General features: G+C 48.6%; 2 protein-coding genes and 1 long non-coding RNA gene across 12 annotated transcripts in view; 2 read left to right on the top strand and 1 right to left on the bottom strand.

Annotated features, from left to right (window-relative positions):
• WDR31 (WD repeat domain 31) overlaps positions 1 to 5,107 on the top strand; it is a 22,488-nt gene extending 17,381 nt beyond the window's left edge. For all 10 annotated transcript variants that reach the window (XM_040482011.1, XM_040482009.1, XM_040482006.1 and 7 more), the window contains 2 exons: positions 294 to 456; positions 2,151 to 5,107. In XM_040482011.1, the coding sequence (XP_040337945.1) occupies positions 294 to 456; positions 2,151 to 2,311 (324 nt within the window). In that variant the 3' untranslated portion in view covers positions 2,312 to 5,107. The remainder of the gene's footprint in view (positions 1 to 293; positions 457 to 2,150) is intronic.
• Positions 1 to 21,559, bottom strand: part of LOC121034858 (uncharacterized) — a 26,162-nt gene extending 4,603 nt beyond the window's left edge. Inside the window, exons 1-2 of the long non-coding RNA XR_005792642.1 lie at positions 21,031 to 21,559; positions 7,439 to 7,632 (exon numbers count right to left, since the gene is read on the bottom strand). This is a non-coding gene — a long non-coding RNA (uncharacterized LOC121034858). The remainder of the gene's footprint in view (positions 1 to 7,438; positions 7,633 to 21,030) is intronic.
• Positions 15,444 to 24,775, top strand: RNF183 (ring finger protein 183). Its single transcript, XM_040482016.1, has 2 exons — positions 15,444 to 16,287; positions 23,093 to 24,775. Exon 2 carries the CDS (start codon positions 23,130 to 23,132, stop codon positions 23,700 to 23,702), a length of 573 nt encoding a protein of 190 aa, XP_040337950.1. The 5' UTR covers positions 15,444 to 16,287; positions 23,093 to 23,129; the 3' UTR covers positions 23,703 to 24,775.

Raw genomic sequence — 24,775 nt, 5'->3', positions numbered from 1 at the left:
CCCGACGTGGGGCTCAAACTCACCGACCACGAGATCATGACCTGAGCTGAAGTCGGCCGCCCAACTGACTGAGCCACCCAGGCGCCCCGATAGTTGATGTTTAAAATAACTGCTAGACGGATAGATGATTTGGTGTGTGGATGGGATGTGAAGATGGGGGGTGGCAATGCGAGTAGGTAGGTGGAAGGAATGGGTGGCTCATGAGCAGGCGGGGCGATGGAAATCAGTGACTGAAGCACATATGCAGCTGGAAGGTATGCATGTATGAGCTAGCCTATGTCATTACTCTGCAGTTGTGGGACCTACGGCAGACGCGGAATAGAATATGTGAATACAAGGGGCATTTCCAGACTGTCACATCCTGTGTCTTTCTACCAAGAGCATTAGCCTTGATGCCTACAATTGCCACCTCATCACATGACTGCAAAGTGAAGATTTGGAACCAAGATACTGGAGGTAAGGAGCCTGCTGTTGGTGTTTCTCAAAGCTTCGTGGCGTCCTAAAAGCTTCCTTGAAACTCTTTCCATTGCTCAGCAAATACAAAGCCACTTGTGTCCTACCACTATCCAGGCCCCGAGTGGTTACGGGAGGACCAGGATTCTGTTCAGCCTCTGGCTAGCAGCCATCACCACATGAGCCCCGGTACCATGTTGTATAGACTTGTTCCTGAGAGATCAACTATATTTGGCTCTTAGTATTCTTTCTATCTGAAGTTCTTCACCAGGTTTTAACATGTGATGCTCAAAATGTCTGGAAAGGAGAACAAGGATTGCCACTTTAAAATTCCTTTCTCAAGGACTAAAATGAGAGTCTCAGCTCTTGGCGGGGGTGTGGTAGAGTAAGATAGTCTCAGAAAGTAAGACAGTCTCAGAAAAACAAGTCTCTGCCTTGTTTTGATGCTGCAGCTAAGGTCTGAGGTCGCAGCAAGGTCATGACACTTCAAAGCACCAGAGAGAAAGATGTTTTAGGGAACACGGTGAAGTGGTGTGTCAGACCCCACTCCTGCTGGCTGATTGCTAAATATTTAGGAACGTTTAATACGGTCATAGCGGGAGTATTTACACCCCAAAAATTGGCAAATGCTGTGAGTGATGGTGGTGGGTTCTTTCCTTCCAGAAAGCTGCCTTCCTAGTACCCCGCTGCCTCCGTGCTATTTTTTTTTTTGAAGTTCACTTATTTTTCAGAGAGGGAGAGAGAGCACACGCGAGTGAGTGCGCACAAGTTGGGGAGGGGCAGAGAGAGAGAGAGAGGGAGAGAGAGAGAGAATCCCGAGCAGGCTCCACGCTGTCAGCCCAGAGCCTGACGCGGGGCTCCATCTCCCGAACAGTAAGATCATGACCTGAGCCAAAATCAAGAGCCGGACATTCGCCTGACTGAGCCACCCAGGTGCCCCCATACTCTCTTGTCCTGGACACAGGGTTCCGTCGGACACAGGGAACGGTATTAACCTAGCAAACCTCACGACAAATCCCTCTTATGGTAATCTTCCAGAAACTTAGCTCCTGGGAGGGGAGGACAGGGAGCCCCCTTGGAGAAAAGACGTGAGATCATGTCTAGTGGTCACATGGGCCAAACTCCCAAAGGGAGGACAGCCCAGCTGTGCCCCACCCGGAGCTGCCCAGTGCAGCTGTTTTGGGATTCAGTGTCCAGGGAGAACAAGGTCTGAAAGTGCTGCCCTGCCCACCAGGTGTGCCCCTACGGCCTCCAAGATGGAGACTGTGTCAGCTGGAGGCCCTCAGACTGCCCTTCGGGTCCCAGTTTCCTTTGTCCTGAAGGGAGCAAGGCCCCAGAGGCCAGCAGCTGGAGATCAGCGTCCTTATCTGTTCTCCTCTGCCCTGGCCCCTGCCTTGCTCTCTGGGCAGGTGGTAATTGAGGGCAATGTGTTAACATGTCCTTGCAGGTGAGGGCCCAACTGTCTGAACGTGCTTCCGAGTGATACACATCTTGTTTGGTCCATGTGCTGTTCTGTGTAGTTGAAGCCGTGTGGTTGACCCCGGGTTGACTTCCCCGCTGGTGCGCGGGGGCTGCTCTTACAGGGTTCCATGCAGGTAGCGCGCGCTTTACTTACCCGCGTTTTTCTCAGAGACCTCGCGGCGTTCCATGACGCCGTGCTCTTGGCCTAAGCTGCTGGTTCCCTCTTCCTCCCCCAGCCTGCCTGTTCACCTTGTCCCTGGACGGATCAGGACCTTTGACTTCCCTGGCTGTTGGCGACACTGTCTCCTTGCTGTGTGCGAGTTTCAGCCGAGGAATTCACCTGCTCAGAGTGGACTACAGCCAAGGGCTGGCACTGCGGGAGGTGGCAGCATTCTGAGGCCAAGAGACACTCACTTTCAAACCGTGGCCTGTCCTTTCTCAGTGTGGCGGCTTTGTTCTTCCCTGTGATCTTGCGGGGGGCAGGGGTGGGCAGTGATGTGGGACCAGGGTTCTCCGCTTAGTTCCACTCAGAAGGCATATCAGGGTTAGAAGCCAGTTTAAGGCCAGGTGCAGTTTAGAAACATGAACTAAACATAAAGTTCTCCATCGAGGTGAAATCCAAACACAGTTTTCAGTGACCTTTAGGAACCGCTCTTCAAAAACCAAGTTTATGGCTCCAAATGGTGCCCTGCATGTGTAAGAGTGATAGGCCTCTTTGAGTCAGAACACAGGGTCGAGTCTGTCGAACTGGCCTGTTCCGCGTCTCCACGAGAGAAGAAGATGCAGGGGGGAGGCACACCGCTCTGGCAGCCTCACGGTGATCCAGATGGGGAAGGACAGCACAGCTCCATAGCGGAAATGGATTGTAGACATGAGATTAAGCTCCAGTCACTGCTCCTCAGCAAGGTGAAGAACCAAAGTTAGGTCAAGAAAGAAGTCTTGGCTTCTACTCGGAGGAGCCGCAGAGTGGAAGGAGGCATGTCCTAGACCGGTGCTGAGGTGGCATGAAAATTAGACCCCAGGTGGCTTGGAAAGGCCAACAGCCCAAGGGCCTTGCCCTTGAATCCTAATTGTCAAACCTGTGCATAAGAAAATGGGGAGGTTCTGGGCGCCCGAGTGGCTCAGGTTATGATCTCACAGTTCGGGGGCTCGAGCCCTGAATCGGGCGGGCTCTGTGCTGACAGCTCAGAGCCTGGAGCCTACCTTGGATGTGTTACCCTCTCTGCCCCTTCCCCACTCGTGCTCTCTCTCTCTCTCTCTCTCTCAAAAATAAACATTAAAAAAAAGAAAGAAAGAAAATGGAGAGGTTCCAAGATTAAGGCTACAACAAATTTCATTTGTACATTTTAATATTTTTAGTTAGTTTTGTATAAACTCTTGGGGATGGCCCGCGTGAGCCAAATGGGAGTTTACAACAACAACAGAACATAGAGAAAACAGAGGGATGGACTCAACCGTGTGCTAGCTAGTGAGTCCTCCCGGGTGAGGAGGGGCACAGTGCTCAGGTCAGCCTGTGTGGCCCCCAAGACATCTGTCCCCAGCCTGGTGCTCACCAGCCCATTTCCTTCACGGATGATAGAGTCCCTCCTGCCATCAGGCGAGTCCACACATAAGGCAACAGAGGCCTGGGGATTCCCTTTCTGATGAGTCCCAACCAAAGAAAGCCTTTGTACTTGTCTTCCCTGGCCCCTGCCTGTCCCTGATACCAAGAGATGACAGCCATCTTCCTCGTCTCCCTCCTGTTCCTCTTTGGGGCCAGCTTCCCCATGGGACGATCTTAAGCTAGTGCAGTGTCAGTCCTGAGTTTGACTCTCCACTTCTCCATTTAGCTGGGTGCACTTGGGTGTATAAAATAGCAGTTTCCTCACCAATAATGTGGAGCGAATAATCCCACGTTCCTGACAGTGCTGTTCTGAGAACTGAACAAAACTATATTAAATGCCAAGCAAGGTAGCGGGTGCTTATAAAGGATAACCATAGTTAATTATTGCTCTCTGTCTGGACCGAACACTCTCCTCTCCTCACAAAACATTTACCATTCCTTCACCCATTCTCCTTAGATCTTATTTCTAAACCTTTAGTCCTTTTGTGGCTTCCCTTCGACTCCTTAAGTTACGGATCTTTGAGGTCTGGAAGGACAAAGGGATAGCGGGAGAGGAAGCTATTTCACTGAGCACCCACAGCTGTCTGGATACGTTTATTCTCGCCACAAATCGTGTTATTCCCGTGTCGCAGATGAGGAAGCTGAGGCCCGGGAACATTCAGTCCTTTGCCCGAGGTGACACACGGAGAGAGGAAAGAGAAGAACGGAGATCTGAGCCAGGGTCTGCCCAACTCAAAGCCAGAATACTTTCCTTCCCACTCCTTTGTCATTGCGTGATGTCACAAAGTTCATTTTAGAAATTCGTAGACTCTGACACTGTGTGTGTATTTTCTAGACCAGTTACTAACTTTTTTGGCTCCGAAGAGACCCTCCTGGTCAGGTGCCCAGAAACCGTACACAGGTGTCTCGGGGACGGTCCTAGCGCATCCTGAACTTCTAGTGCTACAGCTAACCCTTTCTTCTGGGAAGAAGATGGGCGGTAAGTCAGGAAGTCTAAGGGAGTGGGTTGGGAGGGGGTCCCAGGGAAGAGGACCAGAGGGGATGTCCATGTGAGGAAATCGTAGGCCTCTGATGAATTAGCGGGGTTCTCTTAGCAAAAAAAATTGTTTCCCTGAGCTCTATGCATTTGCTCAACTTAAAAAATTCTTATCTGTGCATTTTAAGTGGAAAGCAGATTGATAAACGCAAATGTTTGTGTAGGAGTTTTTAGTCTCACATGCCCTACTCAGGTACTCTCAGCTGATGCACACTACGACAATGCATTCATTTGTTCTTTGGACATTCACTGAACACTTCATTTTAGAGGCTGCTCCTGTAAAATCATGCAAAGAAATTTTCCAAAGACAGTTGACCTTTTTTTCCAGAAAAGCAGATAATCCCTTGGAGTCTGACCAATTATATATTTAAAATGTAAAGAAATTTATATATTTGCTTATATAAGTTAAATATATTTATTTCCGAGGGGCGCCTGGCTGTCTCAGTCGGTAGAACGTGTGAACCTTGACCTGAAGGTTGTGAGTTTGAGCCCCATATTTGATATAGAGATTATTTACAAATAAAATATCTTTGGGGAGCCTGGACGGCTCAGTTGATTGAGTGTCCGATTTCAGCTCAGGTCATGATCTCACGGTTCATGAGTTCGAGCCCCACATTGGGCTCACTGCTCTCAGCACAGAGCCTGCTTCTGATCCTCTACCTGCCTCTCTCACTACCCCTCCCCCGCTTGCACTCTCTAAAAAATAAGTTAAAAAAAACATTAAAAAATTAAAAAAAAAATCTTTAGAGGCACCTGGGTGGCTCAGCTGGTTCAGCATCTGACTCCTGGTTTTGCCTCAAGTAATGATCTCATGGTTCATGAATCAGAGCCCCTCGTCAGGCTCCGCACTGACAAAGCTTGGGATTCTCTCTCTCCCGCTCTCTAAACAACAAACAAATAAACTTTAACTAAAAAATCTTTGAAAATATACTTATTTCAGGAAAAATGAGTCATGATTATTAAAAGATTTTTTTTTTTTGGTGGCTGAAATTATCTTACAAGATGATCTTTATTTTTACTGAAAGTTTAATTTTTTTTAATGTTTATTTATTTTTGAGAGAGACAGAGCATGAGCATGAAAGGGGGAGAGAAACGGGGAGACACAGAATCTAAAGCAGGCTCCAGGCACTGAGCTGTCAACACAGAACCCAACACGGGGCTCAAACCCACGAACCGTGAGATCAGGACCTGAGCCGAAGCTGGACGCTTCACCGACTGAGCCACCCAGGCGCCCCTATTTTTACCGAAAGTTTTAAAATGATCTGGAAAAGATACATTTTGAGTGCATCTAGGATGTATAGAATTTATGTCCCAATTTGTATTCAAAGTATTATTTTTAAAAAAATAGCTACCAGCTGGGGCGCCTGGCTGGCTCAATTGGAAGAGCCTGTGACTCTTGATCTCAGGGTCATGAGTTTGAGCCCCATGTGGGGTATAGAGATTACTTAAATAAATAAAAATTTAAAAATGAAATAGAGGCACCTAGACGGCTCAGTTGACTAAGCATCCGACTCTTGATTTGGGCCCAGGTCATGATCTCTCAGTTTGTGAGACTGAGTCCCACAACGGGCTCTGCACTGATAGCTTGGAGCCTGTTTGGGATTTTCTCTCTCTCCCTCTCCCTCTCTGCACCCCCCCTCTCAAAATAAACATTAAAAAATAAAATAGCTACCAGCTATTAAAGTATTATGATACACTAGATATCATCGGTATTACAAAAGTATCAAGTCCCCAATATCACTATCTTCTTGAACAATGATTATTGAAGAAAATTCCCCAGCAGTTCTGAGTTTTACCGTCATTGAAGAAATACTTCCTGGCAGAAATGTAATGTTTTCAACACTGGTATCGAGAGACATGTTTTCAGTCTGAAACAGCCTTGATTTTGACATAGGAATTACAAGTATGGAACTCAGGTCACTTGGTGAAAAAGGAGCTTCACTATTTCTGGATAGCCTTTTGAAAATAGAATGAGTAAAGAAAAGCTTCATCCTGAAAAATGCAGCAGTCCGCTAATGTTTCCTGGAGTGGGCACCTCTTGGCACAGACTACCCTCCGAAGCCTACATCCCCCGCTAGCACGGCCATGAGAACAAGTGCTTGTCGGTGGATTGTGAGTGGAAGTGATGTGTGTAACTTCTACCTTATTAGCTCCAAAAGAACGTGTTTGTCTGGGGTTACCACTCAGGGTCCCTTCCCACTCCCTGCAATGCAGACCGCCAGGGACAGCTTCAGCTATTCAGATGAGGACAAGATGACAGAACAGCAGGAGAGAAGGAGCCCTGAATAACCCTGAAATGCTGAGCTGTTCCACCAGCCTGAGCGGCTAGACTGTGACATGAAAGAGAATAAAACTTCATTCTTTTTAAGCTGCTATATATATTTTTAACTTAAAGAAATATTTATTTATTTTGAGCTATAGAGAGTGGGGGAGGGGCAGAGAGAGAGACAGAGAGAGAGAGAGAGAGGATCCCAAGCAGGCCCCTCACTGTCAGTGAAGAGCCCCACACGGGTCTCAATCTCACGAACTGTGAGATCGTGACCTGAGCCGAAATCAAGAGTGGGTCGCTTAACCAACTGAGCCACCCAGTTGCCCCTCCAAGCCACTATATATATTTTTTTATCTTTTAATTCAAGCATAGCAATCATAAATAGTTTCAGATGCCTTACGTTCATAGCTTGCTGATTCTCCATAAGCCAAACACACTCTAGTAACCAGTACTTCCGTGAAGAATTATAATACATCCCGGAATCCAGGATTCCCTCATTTTCTCAAATACAGAGACGTATGTGCTCTATATTTCATATACTACTTTCACAATCATAATTTCACCTGAGTCTTCCAATGACATAACACTGTGAGACAGGCAGTGTGGAGTATATTACCTCCGTTCTGCAGAGAAGAAAAATGACTTGCCAAGGAGCACACAGCATGTGGCAGAACCCACGTGGCAACTCGGGTCTTCGGACCTGTGGACTGGTTCTTCCGGCCAGAGCCCTGGCCACCACTGCTTTCAGTGGTGTCCCAGTGGTGGTGGGCCTGAAGGCGAGGGACGGGGGCAGGTAGGAAGAGTCTGGACCTATGGAATAAATGACGTCAGTTAAACATCACAAACGGAAGGAAAGTCTGATCCTTTCTCAGCGGTTATCTCCCCAGGGTCTGAACGCATCAAAGTGCAGAGCCCAGCTTTGGGGTGATGGGAATTGGTGGCAGCCAGCACTGCTTGCCCAGACACTGGCTCTCTCGGTTCATTCAGAAATAATCTTGTGGAAACTGGCCAACTTCACATAACTAACAACCATGAGGACATTTGAAATGAGGCTACATGGAATGCTGTCCATGATTTGCCCTAACTGAAAAACACAGGTAACAAAACAGCACCACACAGCATCGTCCCATTTGGGTAAAAATAAATCTGTACATGTCTGTACATTCATAGATAAAGGTCTGGAAGAAATGGAGTAAAAATGTACCGGTGTAGGGGCGCTTGGGTGGCTCAGTCGGTTGAGCGTCTGACTTCGGCTCAGCTCATGGTCTCGCGGTTCGTGAGTTCAAGCCCGGTGTCGGGCTCTGGCCTGACAGCTCAGAGCCTGGAGCCTGCTTTGGATCCTGTGTTTCTCTCTCTCTCTCTGCCCCTTCCACCACTTGTGCTCTGTCTTTCTCTCAAAAATAAATAAACATTAAAAAAAAATTTTTTTTTAATGTATCGGTGTTATCTCTGGGTATTGAGTTTAAAGATGAATTTATTTTCTGCTTTATGCCTTACTATATTGTTTGGTTGTTTTTGTTTTTGTTTTGCAATGAGGATAAATCAGTTTCATTATTTTTTTTGAAGGGTGGGGCAGAGAGAGAGGGAGGGAGAGAGAGAATCTTAAGCAGCTCCATATTCAGCCTGGCCCAGGGCTCAATGCAAGGCTTGATCTCACAACCGTGAGATAATGACCTGAGCCAAGATCAAGGGTTGGACGTTTAAAAGTTTATAGGATAAACCGGCTCCCTCTCATCCATGTCTGCCTATTACCAGCATCTTGTGTGTCCTTGCAGAGACAGTGCATGTACAAGGAGACACATCAATCTATTTCCTTTATTGCTTTTACAATCAAAAACAAGACTACTTTCATTCTGAAGAAAAGGTTTAGAAGAGTATTTTGTGATGTAGAAAGATAAGTGAGAGAAAGGCTACAAAACAGTTCATCGAGTATCACATATCTTTATAATAGTTTTAAAAATCACATTTGAAATCCTTATAAAGAGGCGTGGTGGTCGTGGCAGTTAAGGGTGTGGACTCCCGACACCAGGCCGCCTGGTTCAAATCCCAGGCTGCCGCTTCTTTTCCTGGCAAATTTGGGCAAGTGACTTAGTTTTTCCGTGCCTTGTGCCTTCATCCGTGTAACGGAAATGATACAGTAATAGCATCGATCCCCACAGAGCTGTCGTCAGGATCGGTACACGATTCAGGCAGAGCCCCTAGAAGAGCACCTAGCATTATTCCTAAGTGTCAGGATTATTACATTCATGCGAGTTTCTAGGTTTTTCTGCATTGGACACTTACTACAGAGTTAAAAGATAAACTCCCGCAAAAGAAGGGGAACAACACGGATACAGATTGTACCACAGATGAGGGAGAGGGGCCGCAGAGAAAAGTGAGAGACCGCGGGGCCCCAGGAGGAGCGGCGAGGATGCCTGCAGACGCAGGGAGGAGGCAGACATCCGGCTTCCCGATCTCGAGCCTCCGAAAGGGTCCCTTTGCCAGTGTTATCAGCGGAGCATCCTCAGAGCAAAAGGGGCCCTGACCCAGGAGCGTCTCTCCTGGCACTCGGAGAAGGCCTTGGAGACTTTCCCGGGAACTCCTTGGACTTTCCTGGTACAAACAGCCTCCAGCCAGCTCCTTGGCACTGTCCTCCTGGCAGGACTTACCTGGAGGAAGGCTTCAGAATAAGTGTGAGGACTCAATGTGCTTGGACTAACTGACCCAAGGACTTTCTGAGGGCTAATTTCCACCACGCACCCCGACGGGGCTGAACATCTGGGGGATGGAAAGATGAGATGCTTCCTTCACAGCGCAGGTGGACAGAGAACCGTCCGATCTCAGTTCCGTGTTCCTACACATACCAGGAGGCACATGTGGGAGGCCTGTTATTCCTCATCCTTCAGCTGGAGACTGTTCTCTGCTTGGGGACTGAGGCGGGGAGGCTGGCCAAGAGCTCATGCGCAGTCTGCCGGGGAAAGCAGGGGAAGGGAGGCACAGGGCCAGGACGTGGAGGCCCCGAGTTCGAGTTCCAGCGGCAGCTCCGACATGTCACGTTAATGGTAGCTGGGATCAACTCTTCATTTCACTCATTTTTTGTTTCATGTTTTATTTATTTTTGAGAGAGAGCAGGGGAGGGGCCAGAGAAGGGGCAGAGAGAAAGGGAGACAGAGGATCCAAAGCGGGCTCTGCGCTGACGGCAGCAAGAGCCCCATGCGGGGCTTGAACTCACGAACCACAAGATCATGACCTGAGTGGAAGCTGGATGTTTAACTGACTGAGCCATCCAGGTGCCCCCAAATCCAACTGCTCTTCACAGAACCCTGTGGATTCCGGGAATAACAACACTGGATGTGACCTGCTTGATGAGAAGTGTATGAACTACTTTATATTTGAAACAATAGCTAGATTTTGGAGTTCCTACTAAGTCCGAGGTTAGCTAATACCGGGAAGTGGTCCCATTCAGCATTTCTAACCATCTGACACATGCTAAAAAGAAAATAAGAAAATAGTTCACAACCCTTATCCACAACTCCAAAATCCCTGCACTCTGAAGACAACATTTTTTTTCATTAAATTTGGCACCAAAATTGACCTGGCCCTATCCTGTTTCTTCTTTTTGGTATCATCAACTGCAGAATATTAAAGCATCTGATCCCAGGGTGCTGTGTCAGATCCCACTGGGAGAGTTACTTAATATATCCATAAATATGCCATATCATTGTCCTAAAATAGGAAAAGTTCCGGATTCGGAAGCACATCTGGCTCCAAGGGTTTTGTATAAGGGATTGTGACCTTGTAAAAACAAGTTGAGATGCTGCCTGAGGCAGGGATGGGGCGTGCCGGCTCCCAGGTGGGGATTCACCTAGCCCCGTCCACGATATATCCTTGGGATCATGTCCTTGGGAAGTCTTCAGGTATCTGAATGTAATGGATCATGAATGTGATCAGGAAGAGCCAAGGAGCATCTATTGGGGATATTTGTCCTCAATCAGTACTCTTCATACTTTAGCATGTTTCTGAATCTCCTAAGGGTCTTGTAAAAAGGCAAATTATGACAGCAGGTCTGGAGTCGGCCTGAGCTCTGCATTTTGGACAATCTCCGGGTGATGCCTTCCCGCTGGGACCGTCCCAAACTCTGGACAGATCTGAGGCAAGACTCTGAGTGATGATAATGTAGTGCCCCATGGAGAGAGGTGGCCCTGCCCTCACTAAACACGACCCCTCTTCACCTGGCCAAAACCTGCCTCGTTACCGCCTTTTCTCCACCCTCCCCTGCCCTTCTACTGCCTTCTGCTGCCTCTTCCTCCCCAGATGGAGCCATGCCACCCTGCGCCTCCACTGCCGACCTTGGCTGGACCGCACCAAGTCTCATGACTCTTCACTCATCCGGTTCCAAGATACTGCTTAGATGAGGTGCTTTTCTGGTTGGCTGACCTCACCCCCCCAAGCATGAACTAAATCAGTTCAATTCAGATTCCTCAGATGCCTCGCTCTCTCCTGGGTATCTTCCCGAAAAAACTTTCCACTGTTTGCAAAGTACTCCCTAGCCTTGACCACCTGGAGACATTGTGGTAATGCATTTGCTCACTAGACAATCAGTGACCCGGAAAAGGACCCTGGTTTATTTTATTTTTATTTCAATGCTTGCAATGCCGTGACTGATTACTTACATGCCCTCCCTGTTTTTCTTTATAAGTTCTGGATTTCCTGGCTGCAGAAAACCCTGGCTGACTGATTTTCCAAGTGAATTCTCCTGTTATGAAAGGAATACATATTCACTGATAAAAACTTAGAATAATATAAATGAAAAGAAAATGAAACCGCCAGCGAGCTTATCACCGAGAGATACAACATTTTGCCTCACGGTCTTTCAGTCTTTTTTTTTTTTTTTTTTTTAATGCTTATTTATTTTTGAGACAGGGAGAGACAGCATGAACGGGGGAGGGTCAGAGAGAGAGGGAGACACAGAATCTGAAACAGGCTCCAGGCTCTGAGCTGTCAGCACAGAGCCTGACGCAGGGCTCAAACTCACAGACCGCGAGATCATGACCTGAGCTAAAGTCGGATGCTTAACTGACTGAGCCACCCAGGCGCCCCTCTTTCAGTCTTTATGTATAGTTTGTTTTACACAATCTAGCTCACACTACACACACCATTTTGTAAACTGCCTTCCTGCCTCCATTTACGACATGTCGTGACCATTTTCACAAGTAATAATTTTTCTACAACATCATTTTAAGTGATAAAGTAGTTTTCTACTCAACTGATGTGCTATAGTTGGGCTTTTTTTTTTTTTTTTTTTAACGTTCATTCAGTTTTGAGAGACAGAGCACGAATGGGTAAGGGCAGAGAGAGAGAGGGAGACATAGACTCCAAAGCAGGCTCCAGGCTCTGAGCTGTCAGCACAGAGCCCGACGTGGGACTCAAACTCAGGAACCGTCAGATCATGACCTGAGCCGAAGTCGGCCGCTCAACCGACCGAGCCATCCAGGCGCCCCTATAGTTGGGCTTTTATATTTCTTTCAATCTTTTTTTTTTTTTTAACTTAAAACTTCGATGAACATCCTCACTTAACCAAAAGACACAGGCATATTCTGATTGTGACACTAATTCCAACGCATGTGTATATTTCGCCACCACCAAGCAGTTCTCAGACACCGGCTGGATGTCCCACAGGTCAGCTCAATTGTAACACTACCTAGCTGGAGATCGCGTCAGCTCCCACAGTGAAGGGCTCGCTCCCGCAAGATTGTCCCCACCATTACCACACACACTTCAGAAAACCAACTATAAGTCCAGCTCATCACCCAGGCTTCTGATCAACTGGCTACAGATAGATCGGAGGTTCCCACGACCTCGGGTTTGGTTAATTTGCTAATGTGGCTCGCAGAACTCAGAGAAGCATCCGCTTATCCTTATGGGCTTATTATAGAAGGTATGTAAAGGCCTGTGGCTTTTATCTCTATAAAAGCTGCAGATGAACAGCCGGATGGAAGAGGCGCATTGGGCAGGCAGGCCATGTGGGACGGGGCATGTAGCCTCTCCGCCCTGTCCCGGCACTGCCCTGTGTTCATCAGTCCAGAAGCTCTCTGAACCCCATCCTTTAGGGGATTTATGGGGGCCTCACTAGAGCAATGTTTGACTAAATCATGGCCACTGGCAATTGAATTCCATCTCTAGCCCCTCTCCTCTCCCAGGGGGTGGGTGTCCAGGCTGGAATGAAAGTTCCAACCCCAAGATTACAAGGTTGGTTGCCCTGGCAATGAGCCACCTTTAGGTTGCCTGGGCGCTTTCCAAAAGTTTTCTCATTCACATAACAAAAGACATGTTTAGTGTTCCCATCACTTAGGAAATTCCAAGGGATTTAGAACTCTGTGCCAGGAATAGAAGGATCAAATGTATAAATCATGTTATAAATCTCCATGTCATGTTATTTCATGTTATAAATTTCATGTTATAAATCTCCATGTCACATATGTCTTTTGGGCACATCCGAGGAATTATATTATTAGGTCAAAGCGTACGAACTTCTTCATGGTTTGCACGAATGCTGCCAAACCAGAAAGCATAGCTTCCAAACTGTCAAACACAATGCAGATCCTTTGGGCTGAATCAGTGTCTTGAATCTCCATTAACCTTGGTTAACCAGCAGTGAAATTTAAAAGCAGGGAATTGTAGAGCTGACAGGGACCTCAGGCCTTCCAGGCACACCTGAGTTCCCTCTGTCTCCAGCTCAGAAAGAGGAAAATTTCTTAGAGATCTTCCCTAGGGATTGGCAACTTTCTGGAGTCCACAGCTTTAATTTCACACAATTCTAGGCTAATCTAAATCCCACATTTTGGCATTTATTTTTCCAGCTAATATATATTTTTTAATGTTTATTATTTTTGAGAGAGAGAGTGAGTGAGCGCAAGCAGGGGAGGGGCAGAGAGAGGGAGACAGAGTCCGAAGCAGGTTCCAGGTTCTGAGTTGTTGGCACAGTGCCCGATGTGGGGCTTGAACCCACGAACTGTGAGATCATGACCTGAGCCGAAGTCAGCCGCTGAACAGACTGAGCCACCCAGGTGCCCCTCCAGCTAATATTTATATATTTAAAATGAAGGGATTAGATCAGTAGGGGAATGGTTGGGTAATTTATGCCTCATTCAATAAAATACGATGCAACCATTACATAACTGAAAACAACCTTTTTAGGTACTAATCCAGAATAATATTTCAGGTGCACTGTTAAGTGAAAAAGGCAAGGTGCAGAACGGTGTATGCCATGTGCACATTTGCGTAAAGAGGAGGAAAAGAGACACGTAGACGTTTTACCAAAGGAGTTTTGTTTGTGCAGCCATAAAATTTCTTTGGGAAGATGCAAAAGAAACTGACAGTACAATACCTTAATCTTCAAGGGCACCTTGGTGGCTCAGTCGGTTAACTGTCTGACTGTTGATTTCGGCTCAGGACATGATCTCACGGTTCGTGGGTTCTGGCCTGCGTCAGGCTCTTTGCTGACAGCATGGAGCCTGCTTGGGATTCTCACTCCCCCTGTCTCTGCCCTTCCCCTGCTCGCTCTCAAAATAAATAAATAAACTGAAAAAAAATTTTTTTTGTTAAATAACCTTAATTTTCGGGGCATTGAGGTGGCTGGGAGAAGAACACAACATTTTCACCACAAAATCAAATCTTTCACATGAATATGTTACCTATTCTAAAAATAATTTTAGAAACAGAAAATGATGAAACCAGGACAATTGATTACAATGCCAACCAAAGACATTTATTCAGGGGTGTCTGCGTAGCTCAGTCGCTTAAGCATCTGACTTCAGGCTCAGGTCATGGTCTCGTGGTTCGTGAGTTCAAGCCCCACATTGGGCTCTCTGCTGTCAGCATGGAGCCCACTTCAGATCCTCTGTTTCCCTCGCTCTTTCTCTCTCTCTCTCTCTCTCAAAAATAAACATTATGAAAAATTTTGAAAAAGACATTTATTTGTTTATCCTCCAAAGCCTATGGAAAAGGTCAGTAAAGGAATAAAGTTAGAAGAGTCTGAGTACACAGACCGTGAGGGGGCCAGAAAAGGCGTCTTACACTGAGGAGAGGGTAAGGCAAGGGCACAGATTTCAGAGCCACATTTACAGGCCCAGCTGTTAAGTGGTTCTCATGAGACCTTGGGCAAATAAATCCCTTCCTTGCTTTGAGCTGCAGATTCCTTATCTGCAGAAGAATAAGGAAGAGTCACGGATTTTTCTGTGTCCTGTATCGCCAGGCACTGTGCTCCCTGGGATTGCTGGGGGCATTCGCCGTCACAGATCACAGCGTTCAGTAAAACACCCAGAAAACTACCATTATTACTTTTAATAATAGTGGCGGGTTTTTTTTTCCCCTAGTAGACTGACAAATCTTAAACTGAGTCCCTTTAAAAAACCAGTGTCCTTTTTTTAAGTTGATGTATTTATTCTGAGAGAGAGAGAAGGCATGAGCAGGGGAGGGGCAGAGAGAGAGGGAACCCCAAGCAGGCTCTTTGCTGTCAGCACGGAGTCCAATGTGGGGCTTGAGCTTGTGAACCATGAGATCATGACCTGAGCTGGAACCAAGAGTCGGGTGCTTACCTGACCGAGCCACCCAGGCGCTCCCCAAATCAGTGTCTTATTTAAATTTGAGTTTCTCTAATTATAAATGAGGTTGAGCAGTTATGTGCGTATCCCGTCGTGTTTCCCTTCAGCGATCTTCCAGATCCTATCGGCATAAGAGCCGTAGTTAACATTTCCTGTGTGCTGTGAACCCTCCAAGTGATATTTCATGTAATCTGCAGATCAAGCAGGTAAAATTATGATGCCCATTTACAGGTGACAAAACGAGGCTTAGAGAAGACTGTTTGCTCGTCTCAACTGCTAGTGAGTAGAGTCTGGATTCTGAGCAAGGACTTGACCCTGAGCCAGATTTCTGACTTGATTGACGCAGTCTCTTCACGTTTAGCTTAAATAATCGCCCCCTGATTGTTTTTCTGTTGGATGATTTGCCTTTTCCTTAATATTTTGCAAGAGCCCCTTGTATTTCGGTTTGTAGGGGCTCAGGGCGGGGGAGGTAGTTATCTGGGCTGAGGGACAAGTGGCTTCAGAGATATCTTGCCTTCCCTCCAAGTAAGGTTGGGCAGGAGTCAAGGCTGAACAGTCAGTTGTGGCAGGAAATCAAGACAGAGCAGAGGTCTGCAAGGGTGAGGGACTTTGACCCCCTCAGAGAAAAAGCTAGAGTGACTCACAGGCGGAAGAGAAAACCAAAGCTCCCAGGCTGTCCCCTGTGAGCGCCGACAGTCCAAAGTCATCAGAAGGAGGACGAAAACCAGAGCCTGGTCAGGAGCTGCCAGAGACCCATGCAAATGAGGCCCGCCCCCCACTGCCTGGAAACCAGGCCGAGAGAAGTTAGAGCACAGAGCACATGCTGCAGGGTCCACACTGGGGACAGGAGGAGGAGGAGGCGGAGGGGACTCTGAGAAAGCAGGTAAGGAGCCAGAGAGGGGCATGGAGGGACGGGTGGGACACAGGGTCCCAGAGCCCTGAGAGGCAGTGCCGTCGGCCAATGTGAACGCTGCGGCCTGGGAGGAAAGGGCTCCTGGGACCATCTTTCAAGCTCAGCCCTTCTTCAGCTGTGAAGTCTTAAGCTACTTGACATTCTTTTTTTCTTTCTTTCTTTTTTAAGCCACTTCACATTCTGAGCCTTGGCGTCCCTACCTATAAAATGGGTATAAAACTATCGTACTAATTTGGGGCGCCTGGGTGGCCCAGTCAGTTAAGTGTCCCAGTCTTGATTTCAGCTCTGGTCATGACCTCACAGTCACGAGATAGAGCCCCAAGTCGGGCTCTGCTCTGGGTGCGGAGCCTGCTTAAGATTCTCTCTCTCTCTCGGGGCGCCTGGGTGGCTCAGTTGGTTGAGTGTCTGACTTCGGCTCAGGTCATGATCTCGCTGTTTGTGAGTTCGAGCCCCGCGTCGGGCTCTGTGCTGACGGCTCAGAGCCTGGAGTCTGCTTTGGAGTCTGTCTCCCTCTCTCTCTGTCCCTTCCCTGCTCACCATCTGTTCTCTGTCTCTCAAAAATGAATAAACGTTAAAAAAAAAAAAAAAAGAAGCTTCTCTCTCTCTCCCTCTGCTCCTCCCCTGTGCGTATGCGAGCGTGAGTGCATGCGCATGGTCTCTCTCTCAAAAATAAATAAACAGTAAAAAAGGAAGGAAAGGAGGTAGGGAGGAAGGAAGGAAAGGAGGAAGAAAGAAAACTATCATGCTAACTATACTGAGCCCCTGCTGTGCTTTGCTGGGCACATGATAGATATTATCCCTTTCTCACAAGGCAAGCCTCAAAGGTGGGATTATTAGCCTATTTTACAAAGAAAAATGAAGCTCAGAGAGCATAAACCATTTACCTAAGACCACACAGCAAATAAGTCTGGTTCCAAAGCCCATACACTTTCAACTCCCGATCCTGCTTCCTTTCACAGGGTGGCTTTAAAGAATCCAATGGCCTTAATCAGATGGAAAAAAGTTGTAAAAGACCATCATAAAATCGAGATGTGAGTTGCTACACTTAGATCCTAGCCAGGACTGAGACCCTTCATAAGCTGTGAAGTCCTGTAAAAATGCTAGTTCTGAACTCTCTCCTCTTGAGGGCAAAAACTTCGGGGTGACGCTACAGGCAGTATTTGGCTGACTTGGTCACAGACCACGGTGATGCCTTTGGGGTGCTGTCTAGGACTTACTGCAGCTGAGATGTTCTGCCTTGGGGGTGGACACACCGACACAGGGCCGGAATCTGTCCTAGAGAGGCTGGCCTCTGACCTGCTGATCCTGGAACAACAGTGGATGTCTGAGGGAACCCTGGCAGATAAGGGCCCAGGCGCTCATGCGACAGTAATCATTCCTACTCTTGAATGGCCTCTTACGGCTTTGGCCATGGAACTTCAGAAAATGTAGGTCTGCTTTGGGGGCACGGGAGAGATCGTTAAGGGTGGTAATAAAGTTAGAGTTTTCAGACAAGAGGGCGCCCGGGTGGCTCAGTTAAACATCTGACTTCAGCTCAGGTCATGACCTTACAGTCTGCGAGTTCAAGTCTCGCATCGGGTGAGCTCGTGCCCTGCTTCAGGCGAACACGAGCCCCAGGTGAGCCGCATTTCTGTCTCTCTCTCTCTCTCTCTCTCTCTCTCTCTGCCCCTCCCTCAGTTGCTCCCTCTCAAAAAAAAAAAGAATTTTCAGATGAATTAAAAAAATTTTTTTTAATGTTTATTTTTGAAAGAGAGAGAGAGAGAGAGAATGTAAATGGGGGAGGGGTCGAGAGAGAGGGAGACACAGAATCCAGAGCAGGATCCAGGCTCTGAGCTGACAGCATGAACCACGAGATCATGACCTGAGCAGAAGTCAGCCGCTTAACCGACTGAGCCACCCAGATGCCCCTCAGATGAGAGAATTTAAGACAAACCAAAAAAACACCTATAATCTTACTCCCAGAGATAACCATTGTTGACATTTGGTGTTTGTTTTTCCAGACAATTCTTCCACTGCATACATATATTGGATATACGGTCATGATAGGGTTTTATTACTGTTTCTTTTTGCTTAATGGCATCACAAACATTTCCACATTAATAGATGTTTTATGACATCATTTTAAAGGCTGCAAAGTGTCTCTTCACGGGGATAGAGCAGAATATCTTTAATTGACGTCCCACTATTGAATGAGTAAGCAGTTTTCCATACTAGGCTGTTAGAGCTGTGCTTCTATGGGCATCTCTACAGTCAAGCCTTAGCAGAAGTCCTTGATTATGTCCATGGGACAGATGCCCAGTGGGGTAACTTCTGAATCAAGGCCATGTACCTTCTTTTTTTATTATTGAGAGAGAGAGAGACAGAGAGAGAGAGAGAGAGACAGAGCACAAGCTGGGGAGGGGCAGAGAGAGAGAGGGAGACACAGAATCTGAAGCAGGCTCCAGGCTCTGAGCTGTGAGCACAGAGCCCAACAGGGAGCTTGAACTCACGAACCGCAAGATCATGACTTGAGCCAAAGTCAGACGCTTAACTGACTGAGCCACCCAGGTGCCCCAAAGGCCATGTACATTTTAAGGCTTTGATAAGTACTAAAGGTCTTCTTCATACACACTCTGGAATTCGGAGCCCCTCAAAGCTCAACACAGAACCTTTTTCATGGCGAGGCTTGACCTTTCTCTCAAATCCATTTGCAGGGATAATGCCAACCGCCTCATACATAGTCTTTGCCGGACGCCAGGCTCTAAGAGCCTTCTCTTCTGACGTACTACTTTCAGCCTCCTTTTCCGAAGAAGACATTGAGGGGGCACCTGGGTAGTGCAGTCGGCTAAGCAGCTGACTCTTGATCTTGGCTCAGGTCATGATCTTTTGGTTTGGGAGTTCGAGCCCTGACTGGGGCTCTGCGCTGACAGCGTGGAGCCTGCTCGGGATTCTCTTTCATTCTCTCTCTCTCTGCCCCTACCTCGCTTGTGCTCTCTCTCTCTTTCTAAAATAAATAAACATTAAAAAAAAAAAAGATATTGAGACACAGGTGAAGCAATTCAACTGGGATCACAGCCCTAATAAGCAGCACATCTGGAGTCATGAGCCTGAACAACATGGTTCCAGAATCTACGCTGTCCGCTGCTTTTTGGAAAGTGCCTTTGATTTCATCTCCACAGATAGTTCTTCCTTCATCCCTTTGACCTTCTCTGCCATGGCCTGGCCTACATCAAGTGCCACCACCCCAGCCTGGTGATAAAGTCCCTCATGGTCTTGCATTTCTACTCTGTCCTTTTCAGTCTGTTGTCTGCTCTGCAGCTGGAATGCTGTTTTTTTTTCTTCTTCTTCTCATTTATTTTTTTTAGAGAGAGAGACAGCAAGCAGGGAAGGGGCAGAGAGAGAGGGAGACACAGAATCGGAAACAGGCTCCAGGCTCTGAGCTGTCAGCACAGAGCCCGATGTGGGGCTCGAACTCATAGACCGTGAGATCATGACCTGAGCTGTAGTCGGCCGCCCACCGACTGAGCCAGCCAGGCGCCCCTTATTTTTAAAAATATTTTTAAGCAACTTTTACACCCAACATGGAGCCCAAATCCACAACCCTGAAATCGACCTTCTACTGACCGAGCCAGCCAGGCACCCCTGCAACAGTGATTTTAAAATGGAAATTGGAAAAAAAATAACAAAATAAAATGGAAATAGGATGAACCCCCCCTCCCCCATCCCTCCAAACAAAATCCAGATTAGCTCCCCAGGGCCTGCGGCTTTCCCTCTGGCTTATCCTGAGCCATTTTCCTGCTCCAGCTCCACCCACTACACTCAGCCACCTCCTTTCACTTCCTGAATCTGGCTGAGGCTTTTCTCACCTTGGGGCTTTGTACTCATTGTTCCCATGGCCCCGGAGTGTTCTTCCTCCCCGCTGCGCGGCTGGTTTCTTGTCCTTCAGACTCAGCTTTCATACCACCTCTTTGAAGAAACCTTCCCCCGGTGGTTTCCTAGGGAGCCTGTTCCCTAAACCCATTTTCCTTTCTGTCCTTTATAGCGTGCAGTAAAATGGTAGGTTTAGTCATTGCCCACTACTCATTAGTCAGCTTTTTCCCTCCTAACACTCTAAATGCCCTGAGGTCAAAGCCACGCCTCTTTCATTCATCATTTCCCCAGTGCCCAGCTCTGGGGCACGAGCAGTGAGGGCTCAATAACTTAACTGTAGGGGCGCCTGGGTGGCTCAGTCAGTTAAGCCCCCCACTTCAGTTCAGGTCATGATCTCGTGATTCGTGAGTTCGGGCCCCACATCAGGCTCTCTGCTGTCAGTGCAGGGCCGGCTTCAGATCCTCTGTCCTCCTCCCTCTCTGCACCTCCCCCACCTGCGCTCTCTCTCTCTCAAAAATGAAATAAACATTAAATGACTTAGTAACTGTAGAATGGATGAATGGTCCACAGGGGAAGGCATTATCCTTGGTAAACTCTCCCGGCTTCGGCCAGGGCTATTCCACCCCCCATCTGCATACCTTTGTTTCCTCTTCCCTACGCGGAGCAGTGACAGAAGAGAGAACAGTAGGAAGCTATGGACAAGAGAGTGTAAGCAGGTTTTGCTTCAGGTCTCAACTCAGGGCAGATGGTGTCATGTGAGGCGCACAAGGGAGACTTGGTTCCCCCAAGCCTCGTGCGTGGTTCTCGGATTGCCACGAGAGACTCCTGATGCGAGGAATCCCCGGGCCAGATGCAAACACTTACCATGTAGTTAACAACACGCACCCGGCAGGTGAACTGATGGACAAGTGTTGTCTTTAAGCAGCAGCATAGTGGTGAGATGGAAGCTCTAGTGTCACCACTGGGAGACCTTGGGTGAGAGTCACTTCTTGCTTCCCGTCTGCAAAGTGAGTGGTTAGGATGGAGAAATGGTTCTTAAACTTTTTCTTCCCCTCAGCAGCTCCACTCAGCTTATTCAAGCGATCAATATGGGAAAAGCCAGGTGTTTCTGGTTGAAATGGGGAAGCGGGGCTGGAACTGTCCTCCTTCCTGGCTCCCCCTTTTAAGTCCCCAAGGGTGGAGAGATGGCTGACCTTTGGACTCTAAGATCTCAGCGGTCATTGCCTGCCAGGCTGGTTGTCTGTGTTCTAAGAACAAAGATGGCAGCAAGACTTGCATGGTTGCAGCTACCTGGCACATTAAATGATCAGCAAAGGGGGCATCTTGGGGTGCATGAGTGGCTCAGTCGGTCAGGTGTCCGACTTCAGCTCGGGTCATGATCTCACGGTTCGAGTTCAAGCCCCACATTGGGCTCACTGCTGTCAGCACAGAATCCCCTTTGGATCCTCTGTCCCTCTGTCTCTGCTCTCTGCCTCTCCCTTGCTGGTGCATGCTCTCTCAAAAATAAATAAACATTAAAAAAAAAAAAAAAAGAAAAGAAAGGGGGCACCTGGCTGGCTCAGGAGGAGGCGCACACGACTCTTGATCTCAGGTTGTGAGTTTGAACCTCACATTGGGTGTAGAGATTACTTAAAACAAAACAAAAACAAAAAACTTAAAAAAAAAAAAATGATCAGAAGGGGACCAGAGAGGATGTGCAGAGATTTTAGACTGTGTAGCAGGTGAACATCGTAGCAGCCAAAGGACAGGGGAGGCAGCCCCTTGTGTGTGGAGGAGGCTTTGGCCACTTTAGGAAAGAAATGGGGGCCCGGGAGAGAAGCAGCCCAGAGGCTCACTTACCCCCTCCACAATCTAGAAAAAGGAAATTGCCACCCTTCCCTTCCCAGGTCTTGGATCCCAGGTCTTGAAGAGACCGCCCACAATCTTGCAGACGCTTGGCTTCCAGGGTTGACTGTTTGCCACGCCCTGGGGGAACTCTGGTCCCCCACCTCCCCACTCCACCACCCAGGCGGCTCCGTGGCCTTTGCCGAGGGCAGGTGTGCTCAGGAGGCCGCAGCCCGGGCCCCCTGGCAGCTCCAGGTGCTGTGTGTGCTGCCATGGAGACGGGCCCGGGGGTTGGCGGCTGGTGGAGGGAAGGCCGTCTCCCGAAGCTTTGTGGATTCAGGAGAGGGAGACACCGGAGCCTCAGGTCCTTCAGGTAGTCTGCCCGACCTAGTGCCAAGGAAGCCCAGGTGGGTGCCCTGGGGTTTCCCCGGACAGAGGGAGGGAGGAGGAGCCAGGAGAGACCAAGTATTGGGAGGAGGCTCTGGAAGGGCTGATCTGGGGACCTGGGTGTCTCTAAGCTTCCAGGTCAAGGGGAAAAGCCTTGCCAGGGCCCCCCTTCCGGGCCAGTGCAGTGCCCTGCGCAGACTGGGCAAATGGGCTCTGGAGGGTTGGCCCGATAGCCCAGTGGGAGGAGGGAAAGAGGGCCTGGCATTTGTCCCCAGAGGGACAGACCGGGGGATTCACAAAGGCCATCTCTGCACGCACGAGTCAGGGATTTGAGGCCGCAGGGAAGGAAGTATCTGCCCTGTAACACAAACCACTGACTGGTTCCCCTCCCTCTTCCTGGAGTCTGAGGAGCCAAGGGTGATCACACGGAACACAAGGCATACTTTATCCGTGTCCAGAGCCAGGGTGCAGTCTCCTCCAGGGGCAGCTTGTTAACAGTGGGGTGGCTCAGGCCTTTGCCCTGATAGAAGGCATGCTGCAGGAGCCCCGGACTTTGCAGCTTAGGAACTGGGTGGTCTGGAACAAATTGCTGAGTTTTTCATCTGTGAAATGTGGGTGACAGTATCTTTCAACAGCACACAGACTCCTTGCCTAGGGCCAGGCACAAGGATGGGGCTCAATGGGTGTCCCTTTGCTCCTTTGCCCTTTCTGCCAGGACATTCCTACTAGGCCTCGCGGTGTCCGATCTGAGGATGGCCGAGCAGCAGGGCCGGGAGCCCGAGTGCCCTGTCTGCTGGAACCCCTTCAACAACACGTTCCACACCCCCAAAGTGCTGGACTGTTGTCACTCCTTCTGCGTGGAATGCCTGGCCCACCTCAGCCTGGTGACTCCAGCCCGGCGCCGGTTGCTCTGCCCCCTCTGTCGCCAGCCCACGGTGCTGGCCTCTGGGCAGCCTGTCACGGACTTGCCCACGGATACTGCCGTGCTCACCCTGCTTCGCCTGGAGCCCCACCATGTCATCCTGGAAGGCCACCAGCTCTGTCTCAAGGACCAGCCTAAGAGCCGCTACTTCCTGCGCCAGCCCCGGGTTTACACGCTGGACCTAGGCCCTGAGCCCGGGGGCCAAACTGGGCCCCCCCAGGACGCAGGCCCTTCCCCCAGGTCTCTGCCCATTCCCGTCCCCAGCCACTACTCTCTGAGGGAGTGTTTCCGCAACCCTCAGTTCCGGATCTTTGCTTACCTGATGGCTGTCATCCTCAGCGTCACCCTGTTGCTCATCTTCTCCGTCTTTTGGACTAAGCAGTTCCTTTGGGGTGTGGGATGAGCGTTGCTTCTGGACAAGGAACCAAGTCTTTCCTGACTGCTGTTGGGGATGGGGACCGCAGAGCCTCATTTGGGGTTGTCTTCCTTTGTAGTATTGTTCCTTTTTGCAACCCGGAGATCAGTAAGGCCAGGTGTTTGCTTCTGGGAACAGTCCTATAATGGGAATATTTGAAACCGAAAAGGCTGGGAAAAGGTGTGAAGAGACCCCTGGGTGTGAGCCATGGGCCAAGAAGGGCAGAGAAGCAGACCCGGCACAAAGAGCTACGTGGCAAGTTGTGCTCAAGGGCTGGACGATGGTATCCGGGAGCTCGACCGGCCCAGAAAGGTGCATTTCTCACTGGAGTTGCTCCCAACTCGGTTCACATTTGTTTGAGTTATATCTTGCTACAATTTTGGAAAGTGAGCCTCAATTCTGTGAGCAAAGGCATGTGCCTTCTTTCAGTTTTCTCTTTAGAAGTCTTGCCACCTGCAGTCACGAACTCATGCACTGACTCATTCAACAACCACTTGGTCGATGTGTCAGAACTAGGGGAAGGGAAGGATAGGATATCCATGGGTCGCAGAGAGCCTCTACCAGCAAGGACGGCATGTTTCCTCAGCTGCTTGTACAGGACAACCTCTTGTCGGTGTGTGGCTTCTGGAGTGTTGAGAGTAAAGGTGATCAAAAGAAATCTGCGATTTGGAGAAAAGGTTTTTATTCCTCCGGGTAGGTGCAGAGGCCCTAATTAAGCCTGGATGCTGGACAGAGCTGACTCCCCTGCTCCAGGCAGTTGACCTCAAGAGGTAGGGCAGAAGCCCTGGAGAGAGGGCTCCATCCCAGGCCATGCAGACAGAGATGCTAGTTTTCATTTCATGGGACTTAATCCCAGTACCAAGGCAAACTAGATGCGTAGGTGGTTTAACTCTAAATTGCCACCTAGGCAGTATCTAAAACTCTTTCTTCTTCCCCAGTTTTAATATTGTCCAGTGGCCCACAGTTCTGGAACAATCTCAAAGTGGTTAAAACACCATTACAATTATGAAAAGACAACATTTGAGGGGTATTTTGATTTGTGGAATAAACTTTCAGAGTCA

The sequence above is a fragment of the Herpailurus yagouaroundi genome, unplaced genomic scaffold, assembly GCF_014898765.1.
Source record: "Herpailurus yagouaroundi ecotype Mexico unplaced genomic scaffold, PumYag 160, whole genome shotgun sequence".
NCBI lineage: Eukaryota > Metazoa > Chordata > Mammalia > Carnivora > Felidae > Herpailurus > Herpailurus yagouaroundi.
The sequence above is the reverse complement of the archived record's forward strand: the minus strand, read 5'-3'. Positions and strand labels throughout refer to the sequence as shown.

Bases quoted from the DNA above. Each gene is read 5' to 3' on its own strand.
- RNF183 (XM_040482016.1), top strand. From the start codon at position 23,130: ATGGCCGAGCAGCAGGGCCGGGAGCCCGAGTGCCCTGTCTGCTGGAAC.